The sequence below is a fragment of the Podarcis raffonei genome, chromosome 12 (assembly GCF_027172205.1).
Source record: "Podarcis raffonei isolate rPodRaf1 chromosome 12, rPodRaf1.pri, whole genome shotgun sequence".
NCBI lineage: Eukaryota > Metazoa > Chordata > Lepidosauria > Squamata > Lacertidae > Podarcis > Podarcis raffonei.
Genome location: NC_070613.1, coordinates 34,778,911 through 34,801,887, shown reverse-complemented (window position 1 = coordinate 34,801,887; position 22,977 = coordinate 34,778,911). Strand labels below are relative to the sequence as shown.

The 22,977-nt window shown below is 40.3% G+C and overlaps 1 protein-coding gene across 1 annotated transcript in view; it reads left to right on the top strand.

The window, feature by feature from the left end:
• RAPGEF5 (Rap guanine nucleotide exchange factor 5) overlaps nucleotides 1-22,977 on the top strand; it is a 137,366-nt gene that overhangs the window by 41,226 nt on the left and 73,163 nt on the right. The window contains exons 8-9 of the mRNA XM_053410445.1: nucleotides 3,435-3,511; nucleotides 8,318-8,437. Of these exons, the coding sequence (XP_053266420.1) occupies nucleotides 3,435-3,511; nucleotides 8,318-8,437 (197 nt within the window). The remainder of the gene's footprint in view (nucleotides 1-3,434; nucleotides 3,512-8,317; nucleotides 8,438-22,977) is intronic.

Genomic DNA, 22,977 nt, shown 5'->3' with positions numbered 1-22,977 from the left:
TTTTGGCTTGACACTAAATGATGTTCCCTTTCTCTGTCAGGCTTGCCTCTGCCTTTGCATTTTCACAATGGGGAGGGGGACAAATTGTAAGCTCCTCAGAGCAGAGATCTGTATCTTTGTTTCTGCTACTCTGTTAAGTGTCATATACATTAGTGGCATTATGGCAAAATAATTATTCCAGCTCTGTTGCCTGGAGTTTCATAGAGCTTGAAAATTTGATTTATAGACAGCCCGTTTGTCTTGAGATTTGCTTGATGCACAAAAGAGGCAGAAGAGGCATTTTCAGTTCCTTTACTTCCCCACAGGATAAAAATGCTACAACAGAATTATTTTTAAAAAGCATATTTATATATGGTTAATATAAATTTTAAAGCACATTGTGGTTCAGCATGTACCTGTATATGACATCTATGACCTTGTGTAGAACAAAGTATATGTGATGTGGGAGATGCCCTGATGCCTTAAAAGCTTTAAAATGACCACCATATGGAGGCCCAAACTGGCTTTGAGAATAAGAGCTTAACTCTTTTTTCCCTTCAGCTATATTTTTACCAATTGAAACTGACTCATCTGAGTTGCCGCTTTTTTATTTTCTATACATTTTCCAGTCTAAGGGCATTCCAGGGTTGGGGCCTGAATAGCGAAGGCCCTTCTGAGTGTCGTTATTATACAGCCTAAGCCCATCAGAGGTGTGATAAGTGTGCGCGCACACACGCACGCACACACACACACACACACACATACACCACCAGCTGGAAGGCCTGGGGTGGATCATTGTCCTGGCTTCCTTCAGGGAGTGGATCTCCACCCCTTAACCTTCCTGGGATCAGACAATTATGCCTCCTTTTGGACAGAGATGACTCCATACCTTGGTAACTTCCACATAGGATGATTACAATGGGCTTTATGTGGGGCTGCCCTTGAAGATGACTTGCAAATGTATTAACACCGATTGAGAAAGAGAGGTTTCAGAAGGAGACAGGTTTAACATTGGTCAAGAAAGTAAAATACCTGGGGGTTAATATGACTGCTAAGAACTTAAACTTATTCAAAGATAACTATGAGAAATGTTGGTCCGAAGTGAAAAAGGACTTAGAAACATGGTCAAATTTGAAGCTTTCCTTGTTGGGCCGAATTGCTGTTATAAAGATGAATGTATTGCCAAGAATGTTATTTTTGTTTCAATCATTGCAAATTTTGGACAAAATGGACTGTTTCAAGAAGTGGCAGAGAGACATTTCTAGATTTGTCTGGCAGGGCAAGAAGCCCAGAATAAAATTTAAAATACTAACTGATACAAAGGAAAGAGGTGGATTTGCCCTGCCAGACCTTAAACTTTATTATGAATCAGCAGCATTCTGCTGGTTGAAAGAATGGCTGCTTCTTGAGAACACAGACATTTTGGATCTAGAAGGTTTTAATAATGTTTTTGGGTGGCATGCATATTTGTGGTACGACAAGGTTAAAGCACATAAAGCATTTAAAAACCATATTGTCAGGAAAGCATTGTTTAATGTCTGGATAAGATATAAAGACTTATTTGAAAATAAAACCCCAAGGTGGTTGTCACCGATGGAAGCAAAGGCTCAGAAAAAGCTCAATATGGATGCCAAGTGGCTGAAATATTGGGAAATTTTGGAGCAAGAAGGAGATAAATTGAAATTGCAGAGTTTTGAGAAATTAAAAGATCAAGTGCGAGACTGGCTTCATTATTATCAAATAAGAGAGGCTTATAATTTGGACAAAAAAAATGGCTTCCAGGTGGAAAAATCAAAATTGGAAACAGAACTGCTAGATCCCAAAACAAAGATACTTTCAAGAATGTATAACCTGCTGTTAAAATGGAACACTCAGGATGAAACGGTTAAATCTGCTATGATTAAATGGGCACAAGATGTTGGACATAACATTATGTTTGCTGACTGGGAACAGTTGTGGACCACAGGTATGAAATTTACGGCATGTAATGCCTTAAGAGAGAATATTATGAAAATGATATACAGGTGGTACATGACACCAGTCAAGCTTGCAAAAATCTATCATTTGCCCGATAATAAATGTTGGAAATGTAAAGAAAATGAAGGTACATTCTTTCACCTTTGGTGGATGTGCCCAAAGATTAAGGCTTTCTGGGAGATGATCTATAATGAAATGAAAAAGGTATTTAAATATACCTTCCTGAAGAAACCAGAGGCCTTTCTCCTGGGCATAGTCGGCCAATTGGTGCCAAAGAAGGATAGAACTTTCTTTATGTATGCAACAACAGCAGCAAGAATACTTATTGCAAAGTATTGGAAGACACAAGATTTACCCACTCTGGAAGAGCGGCAGATGAAGGTGACGGACTATATGGAATTGGCGGAAATGACTGGCAGAATCCGAGACCTGGGAGAAGAGTTGGTGGAAGAAGATTGGAAGAAATTTAAAGACTATTTGCAGAAATATTGTAAAATTAATGAATGTTAAAATGATGCTGGATTGAAAATAAGTGGCATTAGCAATCAGGTTAATAAGAATATGCAAAAATGGATTGATAATGGATGAAAACATATAACTATAATATGTTAAGATATAGAGTTAAGATAAATGAAAGAGGGTAAGGATTTGCTGAATTGATTATTTAAATGGGAATACAAAAAGGGGAGGTGTGAGGAGGTCAAGGAAACAAGCAAATGAGCTTAAAGATATCAAAAAATGGATTTGTTTTTTTTTATAAAAAATTTCCTATCTATTTGTTCTTTGTATTTTGTATTTTCTTTTTTTATATGTATTTTTGTATTTTTTGTATTTTTTTATTTTCTTCCTTTTCTTTGCTTTCTTTTTACTCTGTAAATCTCTGTTTTTTGTAAAACCTTAATAAATATCTTAAAAAAAATAAAATGAAGATGACTTGCACATGTCAAGCTGGTCCAAAATCCAGCTGCCACATTACTGGCTGTGGCTTCCATTAGAACTTTTATATCCACTGGTTGCTACTGCATTTCTGGGCCAATTCAAGGTCCTTGTGCTAGTGTTTAAAGCCCTAAATGACTACAGCCCCAAATATCTGAAAGACCGCCTCCTTACTCACAGCCACTCTAAGGTGCCAAGATCAGCAGAGGGGGCCCTCTTGGTAGTTCCTCGTCCCTAACAGGTGAGTGATGACGACTTGAGAGAGCCCTGTGGCAGCTCCTAAGTTGTGGCATTCCCTCCCCAAAGAGCTGTAGTCTCCACAGAGGTGCACCTTCACTGTGCAGCTTTCATCAAATGCTGAAGACACATCTCTTTAACATGGCCTTGAGACATTTTAAGACTCACTCTAGTTGTGATTGTAATTCTTTTTAATGTTGTGTTTTGTATTGCTGTACCTTCTGCTCAGGGACCTTCTGATGAAAGTGGGGGAATGAAGCCAATAAGCCTGTATTATAAATGTCTTTCATTTCCTCTCATTTTAGCAATGAGTCAAAGTGGTGAAAACAGCACTGAAGAAGAAGCAGTTCAAGACGATCTGAAGGATGTCTATGATGCACAGGTAGAAAAATATTTCCAATAAGCATTCAGGAGCCTGGACTTCTGTTTGAAGTAATATCACTTGCTAGGGTAACACTTGAACCCTGTCCTGAAGAGAAAGATGACTCCTATGCAGTTCAGTGTGATATTGAAAGTGTATTGATCTTGCAGTTTCCTGTAATTAAAGTTCTAATATCTTGGCAATCTATGTGACTGTATAGACCCTTCTTGATATTTCTTACATATGCGTTATGCCATTAGACTTCATCATCCTGATTTTTTTAAAAATAGTCTCTTGTAGACATGGCTGCGTTTGGACACAACATTGCCATAGATTTGCAAATGGGCAGGTGCCTAAGCATGCTGCCACACGCAGTTTGAGCAATCCCTACTTAACTCCTTCCTTCATGGAGCTGATTGTCCCTACTGAATATCCTAAAATCAGATTTGTAACTTACAGAATTTCATGTGTGGAATCTGTTTCAGTCACTCTTATAAGGTCACAGAGTATCTGTGATGAATGTTTTTTAAAACTTTAATAGTAGTTGCAGTGCCTATCCCAAATCAGGTTTGTGGCACTGATGAAGGGGCATTCAACCTTCCACCATGCCATTTATGCCAATGCAAAGTTCCCCACAACCTGCTGTTTCCCCCACAGATGATGACATACATAAGTATTTCCTGCACTAGGTCTAGTTGCTCCAATACACTAGAAAACTCTGCAGGTATTGATAGAGGTGGATGGCTTATTTCATTCAGAAGTAAACAGAATCCATTATAATTAAATAATTTATCCCAGTGCAGCTGAAATGATCCTTCATTTAGCTGCTTCTCATGTCTATAAATTTCCTCATCAGTCTGGTTCTGCATGGTATAATAATTAGTTTATCTGAATGCTCATTTCAAGGTTTTGTTGCTCAATATTTAAAAACAAAAGAATTCATTAAGTGTTCATCTGCTCTAATAAGCAGCATGCTAATAAGATTATATGGGTGGATTATAGAAAACAACAGTAATTTAATTTCAGTGAATTCAGTCATTCAATTTGTGTGGAAGCTACTTGACAAAATTTGTGAAATTTTCAAAGGGTATATTAGTTACTGTCTTATTTTGACTTCGTGGAAATTGTTTGGAGTATTGAAACGGGACAAAAAAGGGTATTGGCAGGACTATATCCTCTGGGGGGAATTCATTCTTGTGCGGGTGGACTTTGACTTGTGCAGTGGGACTTTGCCTTCCTCTCCTCCCCTGGCAGCTCTCATGTGCCCCTCAAATCTGCTCCAGAGGGTTCCCCAAGCCCCAAGCATATTTTGAGGGTGCAGGGGGGCTGCACAAGAACAGGAATCCCATTACACAGGCAGAGACTGAGAGCAGATATGATAGCCATCTTCAAATATCTTAAGGGCTGCCACATGGTAGAGGGAGCGTATTTGTTTTCTCCTGCTCTGAGGGTAGGACTCGAGACAATGGCTTCAAGTTACAAGAAAGGAGATTCTGACTAAACCTTCGGAAAACTTTCTGTTCGTAAGAGCTGTTGGGCAGTGGAACAGACTCCCATGTGTGGTGGTGGATTCTTCTTCCTTGGAGGTTTTGAAGCAGAGGTTGGCTGGCCATCTGCCATGGATGCTTTAGCTGAGATTCCTGCATTGCAAGGGGTTGGACTAGATACTGGTGTTATCTAAACACCCAAAAGAGTTTTTGGGCAGAGAGCTAACTGAGCCAGTTAAAGTCTTCAAATCTGGGAGCTGTGTATAATCTATACCTTTAAAACATATTAAGCACATGTTTCCCATCAGATAATTCGGGGCGCTGAAGCTTGTTAAGGGCTGCTGGGAACAGTAACTCTGTGATGGGTAAACTACAACACCCAGAATGCTTTCAGGGAAAGAATGTGCTTCAGATGTGTTTTAAAGGTGTTTAGTGTGTACACAGTTTAGGTCATAAGTTTTGAATCATCTGGAATATGTCTCTACTGTGCAGAGCCTCAAAATTGTAGTGCATTTTTGTCTGTGGGAAAAGGCCATAATTTTATACTTGCAGGCTTGAAGTTTTTAAGACTAAACCCTGAGCTTAATTATTCTACTGGAGTCAAATTTGGATTGATGTCTATTTGCAACCATTGCCCAAATCCTTAGACCAGTCTTATCTGTACCTGAATGTGACTCAAATTACTGTTTGCAATCAGAAGCTGGTTTTCTTATTTTCATACAGTCATGGCTCAGGACATTCAACTGCTGGTTTTAGTTGTATTTAGACCTCTCTGGCTTGCTTCCCTTAGTTGTGCTTAATTCACATGAGAGCAGTTGAATGACAGCCATTCACTTAAGGTTATGTTTTTGTGACATTTCATCACAAAACGTACTCACTGTAGGTCTCAGCAAAGCAAGAGATTTCCTGAGACACGGTCTGTTTGATACTTTTTTTTCCAGATATCTGCACAAAGAACTAACTACTCCAATATTAGTTTCTGATCTAGGATGCTTAGCTGATGTTTATGCAACATTTCTCCTTGCAGATTGAGACAATCAGGTGGTAGCAGAGTCTTGCAAAATTTATAGTGATTTTAATTTGTATATTTTTTTAAAAAAATTCAATTTTATATGTTCAGTTGTGTTTTTATTTGTACCTTGTACATAAATTGTAATGGCTGGCGGTTGATTATTTATCTATTATCATTCAGTGAGAATCCGGTCAGCAGCATCGTCTTGCTCAAGTATGGAACAGAATCTTGCCAGTCTCCTGCTTCCCTAGATTTCTGATCAGGTGGCAAAGTGTCAAAACGCTTGGCAGGACAATGACTGGCACACTAACTGATTATATGCACACTACCTAAATTATCAGTATCAAGGATGAAGTACCGTATTTTTTCATGTATATGACTAGTTTTCCCCCCTAAAAAATAATGTCAAAAATTAGGGGGTGTCTTATACATGGATACATCTCCCTCCATTTTCTTAAATCTGTGTCCCCAGAAATAGCGTCTTATACATGGGAGCGTCTTATAGATGGAAAAATATGGTACTTATAGCTTTCCAGATATTGCTAGACTTCAGCTCCCATCATCCCTGACCATTGGCCGTATTGGCTGGCGTTGGTGGATGTTTTAGTCCTGCAACATCTGGAAGGAACAGGTTGCCTACACCAGCTTTATATGGTTTAATTGAGGGCACACAAAACTTTACAGATTTAGTGGAAGCAAAGAGAATGGCTTTTACAGTTTTATTTGCAGCCAGCAGGAGTTTCTGTGGTCCTTGTGTAAAGCTAGAATATCTCTGAGGGTAAATCTTGCTTGGAACTTCTTTGAGTTGAACGTGGTGAAAGCGATTTGCCCTCTATTTCTCTGGAGATCCAATAGTTCACCTTCTTGCCACTTCTAGCTTATTCATTTATCAATGTTAAGGCTTTCCTTTAGGGACGTCTTTTCCAGGACTTGCTTTGCAACCAAAAGGGCTGTGTCAACACTCTGGTCAATGACTGTTGCCAAAGCCAAAAAATAGCTTGTAATTTTTCTTTTGTGTAAAAACACAGAAACTTCTTGTGCTGTTTTGGAGTGTTTCTGTACACGTTGTGTGCTTTAGGAGCCTGATCCATTCAACCCTCGTAGGAACCACATATGATCACCCACACATTGATGGGAATAACATACATTAAAGCTTAGAGTGGGAATATTTTTCCATCCCATTAATTTGATGAGCATCTTGCTATACATACCTCACATGTATGCGTAAGGCAAAATGCATGGGAATAGAATGCTATAATGCCAGACTCCATGCATTGGTATGGAATGTGAGAAAAGGCTTTATGTGCTTCCAATTACAGAGAGCTTCCAATTACATGGATAATCAGGTTTTCCCAATCACAGGTATAGATCCTGTGCTTATATTGTCATGTGTGCGTAGGGTCTAGTCTTACCTTTGAGCCAGTACACAGAGGATAGGACCAACAAGCATGATTTCACTTCCCCATCATTGTAAATATGAAAAGAGTGTGTATAACTTGTGATTTACTGAGGTTTGCTGGCGCTATCTCTTCTCTTGACTGGTTTTTGGCTTGTTGAACCCCGGATAATACAGATAAATACTATGAGGATAATATGCTGATAGTTGAGGGGCTGTCTCTAACTTGTTGGGGTGAGAATTAGTTTGTATATTCCAGACTTCTGTTTCCATTTGCAGTGACACGAGTAGGCATAGAATAGATGCGCATACACCACTAAATAAAAAAAAAATCAAAATACTATGTTGGTTCCCATGGTAGTATTATGATCACGAAGCAAAGCACTCACTTTTATACCGTTTTCCAGTTCTGTGTGTCTGAAGCACACAAGAATTTATTTATTTTCTTCTATCATTTGCTCTTGACTTATTTCAGCGGTTGTATTTTAGCCATAAAGAGAAGGGTGGAGTGTGAGAAATAGAAGATTGTGCTGTTATTTTTAGGGATGACTCTCCTGCTCTCCATCCTTTTCCAGGGCTGTTCTTGGCTAACTTTCCCATGGATTTGCTTCGGTTCTCTTATGTAACAGGAAATAGGTTGACGGGAACAAACGCACTGTTAGCATATCAGCTGCACACATAATAGCAGCTGATTTAGTTCATGCTGTCTTCATTTTGCTAAGCAGACACTATATAGCACAAAAAGAAGGAAAAAGAACTTTGGGAGCCTTTTCGCCCAAGGGAGAACATTATAATTCTGCTCCGTTCAAAACTGCAGAGTTGCAAGGAAGCTTGATGTGGAATATGTTCTTCTTTTAAAGTTAGAAGTCTGGAGTGTCATGTCCTGGGATTGTGGATTTAAGTATCTCTTTGCTTTCCCTCCAACTCTCAAGGCAGGAGTTATGTGCAAGCTTCATGAACGAGAGGATATTGGACGCCTTGAACTCGTCCAGAAACTGGCAAGAGAAAACCTTCTACAGACAGATAAAAAAGAGCAAGAGAAGACAGATCAGGTAGGACATTTTTTCAGTTTTTGGTTTTCCAGAAGAGTAAGCTCAGTGTTTACAGTTCTGCAAAGTGAGTCACGACTAGTTCCCAATGGAATCAATGGAACTTAATTTGAGTGCAAGTCTATGCATGTCAAGTCAGAAATAAGTTCCCTTTAGGAAAAGTTTGCACTCTCCTGAGGAGATATTTGTGGAAACCAACAGTTCTGATTAAATTTTGTTGTTCAAATAACATTCTTTCAGTAGAATCTGAGATATTAAGAAACGCATTAAATGCATTCAAATTGATCCGTTTTTACTTTATAAATATTTCAAATGATTATATTGCTTTTTCATTCGACCCGGTTTACGTAGAAATTTAACACTGTGACCAAACATAAACCAAGGCTGTAAGTGATAGAATCTGGCCAAAAATAAATAAATCAAGCAGTCATATTAAATTAGCCTTTGAATCAGCTGCCAAGAGTCATCCAGTAGGATTTACAGCCCTTCTGCAATACTGTGTGGGGAGAATGGGCTTGATCTCCCTGGGAGGAGGCAAGTCTAGGGCTTCAGGGGCAACTGTGGAAAAGGCCTTGTACCTAGTAAATTTTATTTCCTATAGCCCAGGTATACGTAGGATGGCCTGGTTGCGGTATCACAGTTGGCTTTGTAAAGGGAGAGGCAATCTGGCAGGTATGTTGATGGCCAGCCATGAAGGGCTTTGCAAATATGCAACAACACCTTGAACTGGCCCCAGAAGCTGACAAGGCAACCTGTGCAATTGCGGCAAAACCAGGTTGATGCATATATTGCCTCTCAGGATTTATTATGGGAACAAGCCATGGTATTCTGAACCAGCTGCAGCTTCTGAGTTGTCCTGAAGGGCAGTTTCGTACTTACTGTCTTCTTCTTTTTAAAAATGAACATGGTTTAGAGGCTACTTGGGGGAATTTTTTGTTTGGTTGGTTATTCATCTATTTTTAAGCAAGTATATATTTCAATCCATGCAGTCTCACAGCAGTCTGCAACTTTAAAAGACAACCTAATGTGCTCTTGTTTTAAATTTTGCCTGTTACATTAAATACAAATTAATATACAGAATTCACTAATTAGAACAGTCCTCAAAGCCATCCCTCCCTTTCCCCGAGACCTAGGTGGAGAAATGAGTAGAAACAAATTCTATCCTAAAGTAGTTATACAGATGGTAGACATTAAATAAAAGCCCCACGTTCTTTATTGGATAACTTGTTTTGTTCTCTCTATGATATTTTGGTTGTAGAGTAGAAAATATTTTTCCTAGCTGCATGCTAGTTTAGAACCGCCCAGAAACAAAAACAAAAAGGTTGTAGCAGTGTGTGTGTGTGTGAAGATCACCAATATTTTCATTAAACACAAACTGATCTTGCAGAATCCTTGTGGCAAGCTAGCAAAATAACATGCCAAAATGGGGTGGGCTTTTTGTTTTTGTTTTCCCCAAACAAACAAAGGAAATCAAACCTTATTTGATAGCACCACTGAAATTTGTTCAACAGTACCGTAAATTGCACTTGAAAATTATCAGAGAAGAGAGAAAATTTCAGATAAATTCTGATGGTTGGGGTTGCATGGTTTTAGCACACTTTCAGGGTGTGTGAGGGGCATTTGTGTGTCTTCTTTCCTTCATCTAAATTAGGGTGATCCAATGCACAGCCTGAGGGCCGAAGCTTTTTTGGTGGCCCTTGGTAACATTTGATGTCCACCCCCCGGGCTTTGGGAAGGGAGGCATGAGGGCTCTAAGAGGGTTCTTAGAATCCTCCCTTCTCATTCCCAAAGTCTAGTTAATGCTTTCCCAGCTTTGAGAAGGATGTGGGAGGGCTCTGGATCCCTGCCAGAGCCCTTGCACCTGCTTTCCAAAACCAGGCACCTTGCCTAGCTGCCTTTAGGAAGGGAACATGAGGGCTAGCCAGGGGGCGTCAAGTTTAGGCCTCCCCACCCCCTTGCAATAATGCAGAGTGTGGCTCACAGGTTCCATGTCTTGCTGCCTACTTGGGACAAAACGTTGGGCTGCCCTGCATTCTGGGTGTCTGCACATTCTGAAAACCCCACATGTCCTCAGCTGGACCTTCCTGTAAGCATGGTGTCTGTCTATTGTAAACCACCCTGTGATGTGGTGAAGGTTCAGAAAACAAGGGCAAGGCCATTGTTTCTCGTTATTAGGAGATTGGCTCTTGCAACATTCCCCCTTTCCTATAGTCTTGTCTTTCCTATGGCAATAATAGATTACATCTTGATAACGACAGCTGTATTCCAGTCATTAAGACCTTTGATCTCTGTTGCTTTGTACACAATGTACAGACTTAAAAAAAACTTGATGCACTGATGTCTCCATATAATGATTTTATCGTTCCTGTTCATGTGGTGAATATGTTATCTAAATGCACCCCCAGGTGGTAATGGTTAGCATGCTGGAAAGAACTACTGCAGGCTATAGCTTGTTATGGCATGGTAAATATTAGCTACTAATGCATAAGGGGAACCTTAAAACAACATATTAAGCAGGCAAGACCAGTGGAAACACATCAAAAAGTTTTGGAAGCAGAAAAATATATATATAAGCATATGGATGGATGCAATCCAGCAATTTGCATGATTAAGACTGACTAGAATTTGATCTTCCTTGGCACACAATAAAAGAATGTTTGGCAAAATGCAGGGTATTGACTGCAGCCATTTTTTATTAATTAAAACGGAGTTTTACAGCACCTTAAAGACTAAATGGTGCTATTCAATGCTAGTCCTACTCAGAGGAGACCCAGCAAAGTTAATGGGCATAACTGATTTAATTTCAGTGGATCTGCTCTGAGTAGGACTTTGTTGACTACAACCCTAACAAAAAGCATAAACTTCTGTATACTACAGACTACTTTGCTGAATCCATAAGCGCTGTACTGTGTTACAGATACATGAGGTAGGTACACACAGAGAGAGAGAGAGTGCTTGGGATGGGAGAATGAAACATAGAAAAGTATGGACAGTGTGAAATACCTGGTTTAACAGTGGTAATGCACTAAACAGTTGTTGGTAGAACATATATCCCAACATTGGTTTGCCTATTCAACACATACAACGTGCTAAAAAAAAAAACTTGGTTCAATCCAGAAGTGGCAGCATTGAATCTCTTGATGTATCCTAATTCAGTGTTTCATGTTGCAGTCTCACTTTGATGTTCCTTTCCTCCAGGATGACAACCCTTAGCTCAGAGTTTACAAAATTACCTGGAACATCGAAATGTTCCATCGCTGTTTCTTAATAACTGTTTCTGACCTCAAATTTGTGAGACACAGTCGTACCTTGGTTCTCGAACACCTTGCGACTCGAACATTTTGGATCCTGAATGCCGAAAACCTAGAAGTAAGTGTTCCGGTTTGTGAAGGTTTTTTGGAAGCCGAACGTCCAATGCGGCTTCCGCTGCTTCCGCTGCTTCTGCTTGAGTGCAGGAAGCTCCTGCAGCCAACCAGAAGCCGCACCTTGGTTTTTGAATGTTTTCAGAAGTCGAATGGACTTCCGGAACGGATTCCGTTCGAGAACCAAGGCAAGACTGTATTAATATATCTTTAATGCAGTATCATGCATGTAGAGGAAGAAGAATTCAGCTCTGAAAATGTAAATGGATGAATGCATTTTCTTTTTCATATCTTGCAAATTTTGGCATACAGTTAGACCCAAAACTTGCACAAGGGTTACGTTCCAGGGGTCCTCATGCAAAAGAAATTTCGCACAAAGTCAGGAAGACTCCTGGAACCCCACCCAGTGCAACCATCCCTCCCTGTCCAATGTTAGTGCACAGAGCGGGCAAGATTACATGAGCCTCGCAGGGCTTTCCAGAGTAAGCAAGGCAAAGGGCTTAAAAACTATTTCCATGAAAGAGAACCCAGTGGGGAAAAAGGTTTTTGAGCCTTCCACCTTGCTTTCCAAGTTTGAGGAAAGTCGTGCAATGGCTGTGGGTGCTCTTGTGAGAGCTCACACAGCCCCTTCATATGTTTTTTCCTCAGTCTGCCACCCTCTTTCTAGTTATGTAGGTATGTATGTATGTGCATTTATCAACAAAACACACAAGACTATGATCCTGTATGTAAATTGCACATAAAGTTTTGGGCCTACTTTTTTAAGGTATTCCAAGAGGTCTATAAGGATGAATGGCATAATATTTGGTTTTATTTGCGTGGTATTTCTCACCATGCATCCTTAATTGCACTTCTCACTATACAGCATCCTTAAAATTGCAGAGCTTCTTGCATTGCCTCCTCTGTGATGAACCAAGCTATTTGTACTATTGCAGAGAGGAAAAAAGGGCACATTGTGACCCAGCAATTATGTAGATTCTGCTCCTGCTCCAATCTAGACAGACAGCCTGTGCTAGAAAAGGTGAATGGCAGCTAGACTCACTTCCCTACATGACCCTAATGTTCTTCCCCTTTCATCACTCTCCTTTCTCCTTGTGCTCTAGCTCCCAAGGTCTTGTTAAATGTTTGCATCTTTTAAAAAATAAATAAACGCAAAATGTGATGAAGAATTACAGTGGTACCTTGGGTTAAGTACTTAATTCGTTCTGGAGGTCCGTTCTTAACCTGAAACTGTTCTTAACCTGAGGTACCGCTTTAGCTAATGGGGCCTCCTGCTGCTTCCGTGCTGTCAGAGCACGATTTCTGTTCCCATCCTGAAGCAAAGTTCTTAACCCCAGGTACTATTTCTGGGTTTGTGGAGTCTGTAACCTGAAGCGTATGTAACCTGAAGCGTATGTAACCCAAGGTACCACTGTACATAATTTGTATATATTGTTCCAGGTGTTCCAGCTAGCATGCATGTGTCTCTTGAGAAACCGTTTAGCCCTTGCATCCAAGGGATTTGCTTCTCGGAGTCTGCTTTAATGTGAGAGGTATCTGGCAACAAGTAAGGCCAACAAAGTGGCAGCGAAAATAATATTACAGTGGTGTTATAGAAGCATATTTTAAAGAAATCATCTTTTTTTAAAAAAAGGTATGAAATATATATACCTGTCTAAATTTTCCAGTAAAGTGAAGCAAAGCCTGAACTGTGCCTCTGCTTTCATCGGAACTTCTGATTATTAAGAATTGTTGGCCTCAGCTGGTTTTTGAATGTCTCTTCCTGAAGAGGAAGTGTGCCTTTTCCTCCCTGTACTTTCCCTTAAGTTCTGTTGTGCATTAAATTGAGTAGAAGCCAGGCTCAGACTGCTGGATGACTGCATTAGAGATGGGTGGGTAGGTCAAAAGAGGTGAAATGTATGCCAGCAGTTTTGTACATATAAACTGAGTGTCGAGGGGAAAAGGTCTGGATTTATTTTACTTTATTTCATTCTACTGCATTTCCTCATTTTCCCCCAGAGGTGCAATATGCTTTTTATTGCGTCGCTTCCCATCATACCAAAAATATCTGAGTTGGGACTGGGATTGTAGCCTGTCTGAAACCTTGGAGAACTGCTCCCGGTCACTGTAGGCAGTACAGTGGTACCTCGGGTTACATACACTTACAGACTCCGCTAACCCAGAAATAGTGCTTCAGGTTAAGAACTTTGCTTCAAGATAAGAACAGAAATTGTGTTCCGGCGGCGCAGCGGCAGCAGGAGACCCCATTAGCTAAAGTGGTGCTTCAGGTTAAGAACAGTTTCAGGTTAAGAATGGACCTCCAGAACGAATTAAGTACTTAACCCAAGGTACCACTGTACTGAGCTAGATAGATAGATCAATGATATCACTCAGTATAAAGCCTCATATTGGTTCAGAATACTGGATCTGTTGATGAATGATTGTATTATATACTTATCTCATTGAGATAATTGAATGATGATTAGGCTTAATCCATAAACAGACACAAAATCCACGTTGGGGTGTGTGTGAAGCAGTCAATTTGGATTTTTCGGTACTGAGATTTCTCCTGGTTGTTTTAATTGTATTAATAACAGAGTTGTTGCAAATGGGTTGAAGTGAATATTAGAACATGTTCAGCTGTGCACAATACCTGTGGGACCTTACACTGACACAAATAGATCCACTGGTGGAAAAATAGGAAGTATGTGAGCTCTATTAACTAGGTTTTAATGATGGCTGTCAATGAGAGTACCTTATAAGAGGTATAACTATGAATGGAATCTTCAGATAACTCTGTGATTTCCCTGTCCCAGGTGTCTTTGTGCGTTGAGGGAAGTTAGGGAGGAAATGAATGAGCCCCAAAACTGTACCTAATCTCTGTATGTGTAGACATGGAGAGGAGAAATGGTCATGATTCTATAAGCAGCACCTCCGATCACTAGGTGGTGCTGTTTTGTGTTCTTAGGGCTTAGCTGAGTTTCTATTTTTCATCTTGCAGTTCTGTCAGTTTAATTTTAAGACCTCTATGTCTGTTATACTAAGCAAGTTTTACAACTGGTAATCACAACTTGAAAATGGAAAAAAATCATTACTGACAGCAAAGAAACTTGATGGTTATTCAGCTGGACCTGAAATGAATGAGTACCTGAATGAATTTGAGCTTCTTGTCTTAGTGAAAGAGTGGACTGATCAGAACACACACCCCACAGTTTTTCTACAGTGTGATAATAAGGCATTTTATCTGCAACTTACCAGTGCAAACTGTGACTCGTGAAAGCAATCTGTAATCACTTAAAAGCCATGAGATAGACTTAGGTCTTTCAAAATGCAGGAAGGAATGGCAAGCTAGGGGGAGACAAGTCAGGAAATCTCTACATATTAATTTAATTTGAGAAAGCAAATTGATAAGAGCTTTCCCTGCTTCTCTATATGTCCATGTGGTGATTTAAGTGAAGCAGAACCTGCTTGACCAAATATAAAGCTGGCTTTGCAGAGAGAGGGCCACCTCATAAAAGACTATTGTGTGAAAAGCTAGTAACAGGGGAGATTCATAGCCTGCTAGTTAAAGAAGACACAATTTTAGATAAGCCAGTGGACCATATTGTATGCAGAGTGCAGAATGTGAAAGCAGGTATTATTTCATTAAAGGTGTATGCTTAGAGCAGGCTTTCTCAACCTTGGCTCTCCAGATGTTGGACCACAACTCCCATCATCCCTAGCTAGCATGATCAGTGGTCAGGGCTAATGGGAGTTGTAGTCCAACAACAAGGTTGTAGTCCCAAGGTTGAGAAAGGTTGGCTTAGAGCAACTCTCATGACACCAGCAGCCATCCAGGAACAGCTTTTCACAGCAGCTGCATAAGGTCTAGGAGTCCCCAGCCCAAAGACATTTGCAGACAATGTGGAGAAAAAAGGTCAATGGAAGCAGAATTTCCCATGCAAGGGGAAGATGTATCAGAGAATCTGGAATTTTAGTGTATAACTGAAATATCTGCCATTCTGATTGTTGAGAGATAATTTATATAAAGCATTTTGAAATGAAACTTATGCAGAAAAAGAGCAGCTTACAATGATCAATAATAAGACAGTCGCTGCCTGTAGGCTTACAGTATAAAAGTCACAGCACAAATTTAAGTCACATGCTTTGAATCTTAAAAAACTCACAGCCATTGAGTTTTAAAGGTTGGTAAATATCCTAAGATCTTTTAATAAATATAGCTTTCAAGTTTACACAGTCAATGTTCAGTGAACTTTATACAAATAAAAATGTTCTTAAGTATTTTTGTTGCTTATGACATTAAAATTTAATGTTTCACTTACAGAGCTAGGCACAGTGCCATGGGAGTTAAGTTTGGGCTGGATCCTTGAAGTCCAAATGCCACAGGAAGGTCTACTTAGAGCGTAATCAATGGCTGATCCATCAAGAGAATCTTACAGATGTTCTTGATGCTACAAATCCTAAGATGACAGACGGACAGACAGTCACGCACAAACACACACACACACACTGCCCGGGCACGTACATGCACACTCACTGCACTGCATCCTATTTTCCTCACATTCGGTATTCCCTCATGTGTAATTCCTGCCAGCAAAGAACATATGCAGCACCACTGCAATTTAATTTATATTTGATTTGGCTGATGAAAAGCTTGCAGAGTCCCTGAAATACCCTTGAGCAATTGCAGAATAAGTGACAATGCAATCTTCAAAATCAGCAAAATGTATTTATGTGTGATGCAGGTACCTGAGCGGTAGTAATGCTCTTGCTTGCTCTCTAGTTTGGTCATTTGCAAGCAGTGCTTGGAATGGTCTTCCAGCTTGATCTTCTTCCTGTCCCTCCCGCCTCACCCTCTGATTTCAAGCCCAAAGACAAATGTACTCTTTCATTGACTTACAAATTGATTGGAGAAGACTTCACTGAGAAGCTTCTTGCCATTGTGCAGAAGGGAAAGGGGAAAGGAACTATTAGACTCGGTATACATGCTATCATCAGATGGTTTGAGATTTGCTCCTCATCTGTGCTTCACCACTATATAGAAATCAGCTGACGAAGGAAGTGACGTTTCTTTCTGCTTTTCTCTCCTTCTACCATGTGAAGCTGACCAGGCAACATGTCTGGGCTTGAGCGCTTTTGTTAATTGCTCCTGTTCATAACTTATTTCATATGGAGGAGCAGCTTAGTATGGAAATGGTACATAAGAATTGTAAGCTATTTTTTAATGAAACTGAGTGGGCAAGTCATTTTTCTTCTGGTTGAAGATAGCTCAAGTAGGGTTTTCTTTAAATATATATATATATGTATATATATATATATATATATATATATATAGGATTGGAAATCATGTCTGTAGTCCTATATCCACTTTCCTGGACTAATGAGTCAACACGTATAAGATTGTGCTATAGAAATCATAATTCCTGGATTCATTTATATGTTTTTCTTGGTGATTTAAAACACCTTGCTATTAATATGTACCTCCTCACAGAAGGAGACTTGCCTCCAGCTCTTCCACTCACTGCCCAAGACCTCTTCACACATTACTGTTAGAGACGGTGACCACACTAGGGCATTGTGATCCCACATTGTGCTCATGCTGCAGAATTTTGACAGCAATCCAGGCTTCCTGTCGCCTGCATTATGTGTGGCAATATAGTCACGAATGCACTTGTCACACATGAACATATAGATGTGGGATACATGCAGTTTGATGCATGTGAGTGATTCTGACACAGACCCTTTACAGTGGGCTTTTGTTTTCTTCTGTTTTCAGTCCTTACTTGTCAGCCATCCTCTCATCATGTTTGCGAAATAGGGATGGGCTTTTTAAAAAAGCTCTGTCCATACAGTGCATATAGGTTGAGCTGTCTGTCTGTGTGTGTGTGTGTGGAGGTGGTGGCCTCTCTGGTTTGCAAATTTCCCCATGGGCCCTTAAGGTCAAATACCGTATTTTTCACTCTATAAGACGCACCAGACCACAAGACGCACCTAGTTTTTGGAGGAGGAAAACAAGAAAAAAAATATTCTGAGTCTCAGAAGCCAGAACAGCAAGAGGGATCGCTACGCAGTGAAAGCAGCAATCCCTCTTGCTGTTCTGGCTTCTGGGATAGCTGCGCAGCCGGCATTCACTCCATAAGACGCACACACATTTCCCCTTACTTTTTAGGAGGGAAAAAGTGAGTCTTATAGAGCAAAAAAAAAACATAGCTCTCAAAAACCCCTTCTGCTACTTGCATGGTATTATATTGTTTAAGAGTAAAGCCTTATTTTGTTCCTTTTGGAGAATAATCAGTGTAGTTGTTAACACTATAGCGTGGGGAGTCTAACATGTCATCCAGAGTGGCTGGGACAGCCCAGCCAGATGGGCACGGTACAGAAAATAAATTGTTGTTGTTGTGATGCTGATGCTGCTGATGTCCAGTGTACTAAGACTCCTATAGAGCAGTTGCCACTTGGTGGCCCACCCTTGGTTCTGAGGAAAACACCTTGGCTTTTTGGTACTTTAAGGCTGCTATCCTGTATACACCCACCTGTCAATCACATGGGGTCATTATGATATTAACATTTGACTAGTGAGGCCAATCCTGATAAAGATCTGGCCCTTGGAGCCAAAAAAGGTTTTCTACTCTTAACCTAGATAATCAAGCTTGATGACTCTATTCTTCTTTTGAAAAACAAAACTCTGTTCTGTGGCCCCATATATACCAATGGCACATTAGAATGGTGACTTGGGTGTGAACTTCATCTACTGCTATGGAGCCTCTTTGGAATCATCCACTTGTTTGACGCTAGCTCTTGAATTAATCATCAAAGTGCTATATAGAAATAAGTATGAGTCTTGTGCAGAAATGTTAAACAAGGAGCATATTAAAATGCTGCCTTCTTTTGTTCTACTGTTCTGTAAAGCAACCGATGCATTTCTGGTGTAAATTCAACATAATTACACATAAACAGCACTGTGCTGCTAATAATGTAAAAATAATAAAATAAATTCTGCTGTAACCTTCATTCACTTTATTTTTAAGCCCACCACATTACTGCATAATTTATTGGATGAAACTCTTCTTGAATTTTATACACCAGCACGTGGAACAGATTTGTATAGACAGGTGGAGTGTTTTCCACACCTGGGAATAGACCTTAATTAAGATATAAAACATGGTTCATTATGGGAATTTATCTCCTTTGGCGGCTTAACTCATTTCCTGTGTGACACAGGAGAGAACACAGGCATGTCAATACGGGAATCTACTCTGAAAACATGAGCCCTGTAGAAATAAATGGGGCTGGTGCCAGTCCAGCATTTTGAGAATTGGATCAAGTCGGAGCCAGGAAAGAGTGCATGTGTCACTTCTGCTTTTATGACAGTTTAATGGTTCCAATCCTTTTACAGCCTCTCGCTTCCAATTTACCATGTGCATGTTAAGTGCTTGCCACTGCAAGCTCCCCCTTCTTTCCATAGACAATATGCCTAATGTACATCAGCTGCACTGCATTGTTGCAGAGAGGAACCGAATGCTAAATGAGCGAGGGCTTTTATAGAAATGAAAGCTGGGGCAAAACTGCTTCATCGTGCGAAAATGGTGCCAATGTCACACAGTCTCATAGCTGCCTGCATGCATATTTTACAGAACACTGCATTCCGTTTCCCCCCCTAGGTATATTTAAAATTTTAGGATTTAATTTGTTCGCCCCTGCTTCAATAAGTTTCCTGCAGTTGCATGCTGCTGCATTTTAGTAAATATATTGCATTGGGATGGGGTGAGTTTTAAAACCAAATGTGTGTATATATATTTTTCTTCTAAACACAAGCATTTAAACTCCTTAGTGTTAAGTTGTGGGTGAACATATCAGACGACACAGCGATTCTTCAAACAGCTCTGGTTTATTCACAGGCCAGAACAGAACAGAACTGAAGGGTTCAGCCAGCCTGCTTATATAGTGCTCCACTACAACGCTTTCTGTAACTATCCAATCACTGAACATCACTTTCAATCCCTTATTTGCATATGTAGACCTGAGTGAAAACTATCTACAGCATCCCCCTGCTAGCCCAGGGTGAGAACTTCAGTACATAACACTTAGGGTGTGCAGTTTATTTTTTAAAAGATTATCGTGTTTGAACTAAGGATTTGGAGCTTGAGCTAAGTTCTAAACAAGCAAAGGCAAATACAGTGGTACCTTGGTTCTCAAACTTAATCTGTTCCGGAAGTCCGTTAGAAAACCAAGGCGCAGCTTCCCATTGGCTGCAGGAGCTTCCTGCACTCAAGCGGAAGCCCGTTGGAAATTCGGCTTCCAAAAAGCGTTCAAAAACTGGAACACTTACTTCCAGGTTTTCGGCTCCGGGAGTCGATTTGTTCATCAAGTAAGCTGTTTGAGAGCCAAGGTACCACTGTAATCTAAAATACTGTTTCCCTGGAAAATTATTCTGATTCACTTGTTGCTTATTACCTATGCCCCTCCTGCTATTTCTGGAAGATGTGAAGCAGGATGTGTGTGGATTTTGCAATGGATGTGATCTCTTAACACACCATGGAAGGTTTTTGGTGAGATCCGCTTCATATGTCATAAAAGAGAAGTGTAAGCAGTGTGTACTTTCCCCCCTACTTTTATCATAATTTCAAACCAACTCGAAGGCTTTGTGCATGGGAGTGGGCAATACTTGTATTTGTGTTTAAGTATTTGGAGATTGAGGAGCTGTGCCACTATCTGATGCTTCCGGTTGTTGCTGCTGTTGTCATCACTTTTGCTCATTCCAACCATATTTGGCATTTTGACATAGGCTTATGTAGATGTAAACATGCCTACAGGTTGGGGAGTGGGGGGGTGACAGCTGTTTTTTATGCTTTGACACACTGTATTTTAAAACCCCACACATAGCTGTCTCTTTTCACTCTAGGACCACGGATATTTGATCAACCCAGAAATGTGAACTCCCTTCTGACCTACGTTGGGCATAAGATTACAGTGGTACCTCGGGGTACAGACACTTCAGGTTACAGACGCTTCAGGTTACAGACTCCACTAACCCAGAAATAGTACCTCGGGTTAAGAACTTTGCTTCAGGAAGAGAACAGAAATCGCGCGGCGGAGGCGCGGTGGCAGCGGGAGGCCCTATTAGCTAAAGTGGTACCTCAGGTTAAGAACAGTTTCAGGTTAAGAATGGACCTCCAGAACGAATTAAGCTCTTAACCCGAGGTACCACTGTACTTCAATATTTTAATTTTACGTATTTCCTGGTCTGCCATGATGGCTATCTGCAAGCTGTTCTAAAAAGTTTTTTTCCTGAGATGCACAAAATAATGGGGAAAAGTTTTCTTTCACTGATATATTTTGAAGAATTAAAAGAACCTTGTGTGTGTGTGTGTGTGTGTGTGTGTGTGTGTGTGTGTGTGGAAATGGATGGTTACTAGTATGTGCTTTGCATTGTTCAACACAAGAGAATTCTTGGAGATTGCAGGACAAAACAAAACATGCCAGTGTTTACTTAAGATGCTTTGCATTTCATGGCAGCTACCATGTGACTTAGTTGTTACCATGGTAGCTATGCATTTTTCATTCCCTAACTTCCATAAATGCTCAGATTGCCCTTGTTGGGATAACTTATTCCCTTCTTGAAGTTGTATACCACTGCGCAGAATAATGATAATGAAAGCAATGCCTGGAGAGAGAGAGAGAGAGAGAGAGAGAGAGAGAGAGAGAGAAATGTGCTCTGTTTTAAACTGATAGAACTATGGATGATATATAAAGCAATTTCAGTTATTTTAGTCAGAACAATTATTCTAGTTTTAAGCTCCCCTGCTCTTTTTAATGAAATAAAACAACGAACAAATTATTATTAGAGGCAACAGTAGTAAAGGTAAGATAGCAATGTACCATTACTATATTATTAGTGGTCCAGCCCTCAATAAATGGCATATCAAGAATGTGTTATGCACAAGCCCCACTGACATGGGTAGATTTTTAATTGGCGTTTGTATCTAGTTTGATAGGAAGGATAGCAAAGCTTCTGGAACGAAAAGAGCAGGCAAAGTGTGAGTATTCTGTGTAAAGATTTATTTAGCATCACTATACTGATGAAATATATCTTAGTATTACTGCACAATGAAGTTTTTTATTCTATCTTTTTTTAGCTTTAGTTACACAGGAAATGCCAAATCCTCGTAACTAGAGAGAAACCGATAAAATATTTGGAATTGTACTATCCCGGAACTGACGTAAAAAATACTGCACTGCATAATTTCTCTCGCAGAGGAATGGCAGAAACGCCAGATAGTAACGGGTGGTGTGTATGTGTGTTTTAAGGAATAATGCAATGGATTTTTATTTTTGCTCTGTGTTTGCAGTGCTTTGAGATAAGGAGCAATCCTGTCTGTTTCATAGAGCTACTGCGGTGGTCTAAAATAAGCAGTGTGCCTCAAAATGGCAGGAGCACTTGATAAATCCTGGATAAGATGTTCCTTTCCCCCCACTGTGTGGATGTTTCTGTGTGATGTATAATATTGTTAATTTTCAAGCAATGAAATATTCTTCACTCAGCCTCAAAAGGAGAAAAAGCACCTTTTTATCTCCCTTGGTGCCTTCAAATACAAAGGAGATTGAGCCCTCATTGATATGCCAAATCACACAGGGACATGATTGAGCATTTTTTATAAAAAAAACGATTAAGAAATGATGAAATGCTCCTACAAGGAGAGTGGGGCAGGGTGTTAATTCCCTTCTGGCTTCCTGCTTAGGATGTACCCTGTGATAGTACAAACAGAGCTTCAGCTGCAGCAGCTTAAAGGAGTAGCCCTTGGGATGTAGGTAGAAGGGTCCAGCTGTACGCCGCTGACTTCTCAAATCCCAGTCCCTTGCCGAAAACCGACGTGTAATTGTAGCAGATCAAGGTCCATAAGGGGAAGTGGTCTTTAACAGGCACAGTGGTTTTCAGGTGGTCCTTCTGCTCCTATACCTCCTAATAAGTCATAGGGTAAAGGTAAAAGGACCCCTGACCATTAGGTCCAGTCGTGACCGACTCTGGGGTTGTGACGCTCATCTCGCTTTATTGGCTGAGGGAGCCGGCGTACAGCTTCCGGGTCATGTGACTAAGCCGCTTCTGGCGAACCAGAGCAGCGCACGGAAACGCTGTTTACCTTCCCGCCTGAGCGGTACCTATTTATCTACTTGCACTTTGAAGTGCTTTCGAACTGCTAGGTT